This window comes from Denticeps clupeoides, chromosome 9 (assembly GCF_900700375.1).
Source record: "Denticeps clupeoides chromosome 9, fDenClu1.1, whole genome shotgun sequence".
Taxonomy (NCBI): Eukaryota; Metazoa; Chordata; class Actinopteri; order Clupeiformes; family Denticipitidae; genus Denticeps; species Denticeps clupeoides.
The window spans coordinates 330336-336768 of NC_041715.1; the positions used below are offsets into that span (position 1 = coordinate 330336).

At 47.7% G+C, this 6433-nt stretch overlaps 1 protein-coding gene across 1 annotated transcript; it reads right to left on the reverse strand.

The window, feature by feature from the left end:
- Positions 1-19: 19 nt before the first annotated feature.
- Positions 20-3571, reverse strand: LOC114797019 (alpha-aspartyl dipeptidase-like). The gene is made up of 8 exons (XM_028991610.1): positions 3409-3571; positions 3237-3325; positions 3079-3153; positions 2927-3006; positions 2452-2625; positions 2308-2367; positions 343-425; positions 20-267 (listed from the first exon to the last, which is right to left on the reverse strand). The coding sequence occupies exons 1-8, from the start codon at positions 3504-3506 to the stop codon at positions 201-203; spliced, it is 726 nt and encodes a 241-aa protein (XP_028847443.1). The 5' UTR covers positions 3507-3571; the 3' UTR covers positions 20-200.
- Positions 3572-6433: the final 2862 nt, after the last annotated feature.

The following is a 6433-nucleotide window of genomic DNA, read 5'->3' on the forward strand; positions in this document are numbered from 1 at the left end:
AATGATCGTACAAAATATTATTTATTTTTGATAAATTGATACAGAAAATGATTAATTTTTCCAAGAAGCCATCTTCAGCCTTCTGCCACCTTGTGGTGAGAACTTCAACTACAACAGAATCCAAGCTCTAAATTCTCCAGATATGAAGATCTTCCAATTGAAGCTGAAGGCCACCATGCAATGTGCTGCTCTGCTGATAATTAAGGGGAGTCGGTGAGCAGGAAGCTGAGGTCACTTCCTGGCTCGTGCTCAGTGGTTTGCTTCCCCCTGAAAAAAACAAACCGCTTCTCTTTCACTGTTATGTGGTAACGCAGTTCTAAATTTCGTATTACTGTAGTTTACCGAGTGAATAATCTGGCCCTGGTGGTGCCGAGTAGTGAAGCCCGGCCTCCTTCCACCAGAAGCATGGATCCTTCCCTCAAGGCCTGGAAAAGGGAAGACGAGTTTTTACCAGTAAAAACTTGTGGTGGTAGGGTGGTAGTGACCTAGTGGGTAACTTGGTGGTAGTGCTGCACGATTAATCTAATCGTAATCGCGATGTCAGTCTGTGTGATTACATGAACGCAAAAAGCTGCGATTTCAACGATTAGTACATGGATTGGATCGGATATGTTGCCGATCCATTCTCTCATTCTCTCAAAGTTTGCGAGCTGACTGAAGTCTCACATCTCACGTCTCACATCTTAGTCGTATGTAACGTGTTTGGTCACATGACTTTCGATTCGGAGACATATGGTTAGACGCCGCATGACGAGCTGCATCGTACGTCAACGTCGCCGCCATATTGCGATAGGCTCTGCTGTGGAGTGAAGCATATACATGTCTATGGAGAGAAGTGCATAAAAAAAGCCTCACTCTTGTGCTGCTTGGGGCTGTACAAACCGCTGTACGCTCCAAACCAGATCCCGGGGGATTACATTTCATAGGTAAGGCTGGACAATTGTTTTGAATATATTTGGCCATTATAAATTCCCGTTAGCTAAGCTAGGCTAAGCTAACGAAGCTATGCATTCCTGTGTTCAAGTCAGTCCCCAAACAATGTTTTGGCTAAACGTAAGAACTATAATATGGGATTTTATAATGGCCAAATATAATCAAAACAGTTGTTTAGCCTTACCAGGGTTTGTCGTTCGACAGTAATGTAGAAGAGTTTTTTGTGATTTATTTAATTTAGTAGAATATTGTATTTTAAACTGGGCATTTCAGGTTGTTATAAGTAGTTTGTATGTTTCACTTTGAAATGAAACATTTCACTATTAGTATGCGACTTTTCATTGATATACAAGCAAGTGCCCTTTATCACATCGCAATCGCATATCGCAATATTGATCTCAATAATCGCAATATGTCTTTTTCCCCAAATCGTGCAGCCCTACTTGGTGGTATAGAGGGCTTTAGTGGCCTAATGGGTAACTAGGTATTATAGAGGGCGGTAGTAGCCTAGTGGGTAACTAGGTGGTATAGAGGGTGGTAGTAGCCTAGTGGGTAACTAGGTGGTATAGAGGGCGGTAGTATCCTAGTGGGTAACTAGGTGGTATAGAGGGTGGTAGTAGCCTAGTGGGTAACTAGGTGGTATAGAGGGCGGTAGTATCCTAGTAGGTAACTAGGTAGTATAGTGGGTGGTAGTAGCCTAGTGGGTAACTAGGTAGTATAGAGGGCGGTAGTGGCCTAGTGGGTAACTAGGTAGTATAGAGGGCGGTAGTGGCCTAGTGGGTAACTAGGTAGTATAGAGGGCGGTAGTGACCTAGTGGGTAACTAGGTAGTATAGAGGGCGGTAGTGGCCTAGTGGGTAACTAGGTGGTATAGAGGGCGGTAGTAGCCTAGTAGGTAACTAGGTGGTATAGAGGGCGGTAGTAGCCTAGTAGGTAACTAGGTGGTATAGAGGGCGGTAGTGACCTAGTGGGTAACTAGGTGGTATAGAGGGCGGTAGTGACCTAGTGGGTAACTAGGTAGTATAGAGGGCGGTAGTGGCCTAGTAGGTAACTAGGTGGTATAGAGGGCGGTAGTGACCTAGTGGGTAACTAGGTAGTATAGAGGGCGTTAGTGGCCTAGTGGATAACTAGGTGGTATTGAGGGTGGTAGTAGTCTAGTGGGTAACTAGGTGGTACAGAGGGTGTTAGTGGGTAACACTCGCCTATGATCCAGAAGACCCAGGTTCAAATCCCACTAACTACCATCGTGTCCCTGAGAAAGACACTTAACCCTGAGTGTCTCCAGGGGGGGACTGTCCCTGTAACTACTGATAGTAAGTCTGGATAAGGGCGTCTGGTAAATGTAAAGGTAAATGTAATGTGCGCGGTAACTCACCAGCACGCAGGGCGTGTGGGGCTCTTCATGAAACTGAGCGATTCGCTGCTCTCGCGTCTCCTGGCCGGGACAGAAGACAGGGAAGGTGAGGCGTGAGGAGGAATTCTGGGAACACGTATGGCATGTGCGGAGCACGGATCTCACCCCCATGTGCCTGCTGTTGGGGTCGGCGTCCAGGTAGTGAGGGTTGATGTTGAAGGGGACGAGGCCGATGGCCGCGAAGGTGGGCGGGTAGACGATGGGCATGTCGTTGGTGGTCCTGATGCTGATGGTGGCCACGTTAGTTCCCGCGCTGGAACCCACGTATGGCACGCCGTCCTGCACCCACACCCACCTCAGTATTAACAAGCGTGATACCTTCCCAGTGTCACTAATACAGAGGACACGTCACCGAGGTAGCGTCCCCACACACTGCTCCCCACTGTCAGTAATACAGAGGACACGTCACCAAGGTAGCATCCCCACACACTGCTCCCCACTGTCACTAATACAGAGGACATATGTCACCATGCAGCGTTTCACAATGACAATCACTTTCACTTTTAAAACTACAGGTTCCTAAAAAGAGGCATATTAAATATGTGCCATGTTTTATATTGGCAGGTGACATGTTCCTCACCTCTAGAACCTTCTTTCTGATTACAGACACCAGGCCGTTGTCGTACAGAGCCTTCAGAAGACGGAACGTGTTCCCGCCTCCTGGGACACAAAGTTCTTTATTACTTTCATGCTCATTTCCGGCGATACAGTCCATCTCCGTACCGACTTTACCGATGAATATGGCTTCGGCCTGCGTCACCGCCTCCACGGGATCGTCCGCCTCGTCAACGCTGTCAACCTCATAACCTGCAGGTATAACAATACGCGCGTTTATGACCGTTCTGGACCTTGGACCAGGTGCCATGTGTTCAGTAAGTGAAGATCAGTACCCAGGGTCCTGAGCTTGTCCCTGGCCACCTTGGCGTAGGCGGCTCGGTCGTGCAGGGCGTACGGTACGAACAGGACCCTCTTGACCCTCCTGCCACGAGAGGTCACGTATTCTGCACGCTGTACGTTGCTTCATGTTTCATGGCCAGATGGTGAATATTACTGCAGACTTACTCTCCAAGGAAGTCCTGGACCTGCTGCTGGCAGTGCTGGAGATATCCTCCACCGTGCAGAGTGGAGTTGGACACCAGCAGCAGCCTCCTCTTCATCATGCTGACGGCGACGTGAGAGGAACACTAGCGAGGTGACGTTTATAGGACCACGTGACCACGTCCTCCGAAACTCCTCCCCCATGAAGGGTGGAACCGTCACGCCGTGACGTCAGGGGACCACGTGACTACGCTCTCCGAAATTCCTCCCCTACGAAGGGCTGGAACCCTCAGGCAGTGACGTCAGGGGACCACGTGACCACGCCCTCTGAAACTCCTCCCCTGTCGCGTGGACGGCGACTTCAGGCGGTCAGCCGCGCGCTCGGAAAAACACGTGACGTGTAAATAACAGGCTCCTACGTCATTAAAATCCCGGAAAAGTGGTGGAGTTTGGAAAGTTGGAACACGAAATAAACGTTGCCGGACGACCCACGCTGCGGTCTTGCTGGCTGTAGTTGGCCGCTAGTTCGGACCGCGCATGTCGCCTTCAGCCTCCTCAGCAGGCGGAGGGTCGAGGCTCAACATTTCATTTTGTCGTCTTGTATCTGTCTTCCCACCTTCACCCGACAGGAAACAGCGTCATCAGAATCACGTACAGTACGGAGAGAGGGAGAGAGATAAAGGGTGGGAAGGAGTGATACAGAGCGGGACGCCCTTCCAGAGTAGACTGATGGTTGGTGATGGTTTGTCCTACAGGTGTAGAGGTGGAGTAGAGCGTCTGTCCACGTTTGGAGGTCCTGGACAGAGCAGAGTAGTCCAGTGTCATGGTCTAGATTACGTGTCCATCATGATGCTACTGGTCCATTTGAAGATCCCTGAAGCTGTAGTTGTTACGGTGGTGGTGGCTGTGGGGACCCTCTGGTCTGGAGGTGGTCCGCACGCTTGATTCAGTGTCTCGCGGCAGACGGTACAGACTGGTACAGAAATACGTCTTTATAGTGGGACATTGGTGCAACCGTGGCCCGGTACCCAACTAGGACAGGTCAATTTAACACTGTCTGTGCTGGACTAAGTGACAGTTCTGTATATATTGCTGTTCTTTAGAAATCTATGCAGTTAAATGTTGTTTTTTTGTGTAAGCAGGTAAATGGATCTTCATCTTAAATATTTTCCTTGTCTGTAAAATGTATCGTGTTCTGTATTTCTCTACAAATCCATATAAATGCCTGTTGCTTTGGATAAACGTGTATATATAAATGTATGAGCGGTAACGGTACAGGGTTATAATGAAGAATTAAAAATACCTATATGCAGATTACATTTTGATCACAAAATTATTCTATATTTTCAAAAACCGCTTCTCTTTCAAATGATTTATCTAGTCTCCACCCGTGGGTTCGGTGTAGGCCGCACCGCGGTGGCTTTCGGACTCCAAACCGGGCAGCGACAGCTGATGATCTACGTCCGAACCGGATGGACTCGTTTTACTCGGTCCCGGGCTGGGGTTTACGTTACGCGTTTCAGGGCCGTCCCAACTTTAGTTTGACAATCTTCTGGTAAATTTTTACTTTTTTGCAACTTTTTTCCCCACAATTGCACAGAAATTGCAGAGAACACGTGGTCGTGAAAATTGGCCTTAGAGTAATTGAAAAGTAATGAAAAATGTGTAAGAACCCCGAAGTCTCGGTTTAATTCGGTTAACTGAACGTGTCCAGTAGATTATTGGAAAAATATCCACAAACCAAAAAACGGCGGTTGAATGAAATGGAAGATGTGACTGTCTCCAGGGCAAAGGTTACAGAAAGCATACAGAATCGCAGTCTTCCATATCGACCCTTTTAATGTTTGTAGTTAAATGGCGCCATAAACTACAATTAGGCCGCTATACATTTCCTATAAAGGAAGGAACTCGCATTATCATTTAATATACCAATGCTACCACATATAATTAGCATTTCTAAGATAGTCTGAAAGCTCAGATTTAGTCCATGAATTACTACAAAAATTGTAGGCTGGTAGTAACCTAGCGGGTAACACACTCGCCTATGAACCAGAAGACCCAGGTTCAAACCCCACTTACTACCATCGTGTCCCTGAGCCAGACACTTAACCCTGAGTGTCTCCAGGGGGGGACTGTCCCTGTAACTACTGACTGTAAGTCGCTCTGGATAAGAGCATCTGGTAAATGCTGGAAATGTAAATGTACTGTAATAAGTTATTATTACTATTTGGGAATACATCGTTATTACAGTTACTCAGTACTTGAGTGGTTTTATAACTAGATACTGATGTAATCTCTGGAGTGGACTACTCGTGCTTGAGTCCACTTTTTGGCCTCTGGGTCGAGTTATAAAACTGACAGACTGACGGCCAGACGGGGCCTTGGCAGGTTATGATGGTGAACATCGTGTGTGTAAGAGAGAGGAGAGCTGAGTGCTGCTGATAACCTTCTTCTGTCCCTCGGGCGCATGTTCCTGTCTGAGCAGAGGGAGGTTCTCTTCCTTTAATATTATCCGACGGCACCGACTACACTAACCCCGTTTATTTGAAACCTCAAGACACGGGACCCGTCTCCAGCGTGGACCCGTATTTATTTTTTCTTCAGCGTGAGCCGCCTCAGTCAACATGGGGACATGCGAGTGGAAGGCCGAGCCGTCTTATTTCCTGCCATGTGGGTGTAGTAGGGGGCTGTTCTTTTAATGTACACACTTTAAGACTTGGGTGGAGCAGCGTTTAGTAAGGAAGCGTTTTATGGCCAGAATGGTTTAGGAGATTGAGTGAGAGAGATGTGGTCTGGACTGCTGTGGTCAGGAAACCTAAAACCCGCAGTCTGACCGGGACCACAGAAACAGCATACTTCCCATTCTTCCTCCAAACCTCAGGCAGGCCACGCCAATTCTTCTCGCTGCTCCGGCTCCTGCTTCGGCTGAGTGTGTGAGTGTGTGTGTGTGTGTGTGTGTGTGCACAGTCTGGTCTGTTTACACTCGTATATATTGTGGTTTGCCTGAATTTCTCCTTTAAAACAAGCTTATTCTAGCTTATTCATTTTT

What these genes read in the sequence shown, in the direction of transcription:
- LOC114797019 (XM_028991610.1), bottom strand. Translation starts at nt 3,506, where the DNA reads ATGATGAAGAGGAGGCTGCTGCTGGTGTCCAACTCCACTCTGCACGGT. An exon ending in GGACAAGCTCAGGACCCTGG is followed by an intron (nt 3,154 to 3,236) that starts GTACTGATCTTC and finishes TTATACCTGCAG; the next exon opens with GTTATGAGGTTGACAGCGTT. An exon ending in GGCCGAAGCCATATTCATCG is followed by an intron (nt 3,007 to 3,078) that starts GTAAAGTCGGTA and finishes TTTGTGTCCCAG; the next exon opens with GAGGCGGGAACACGTTCCGT.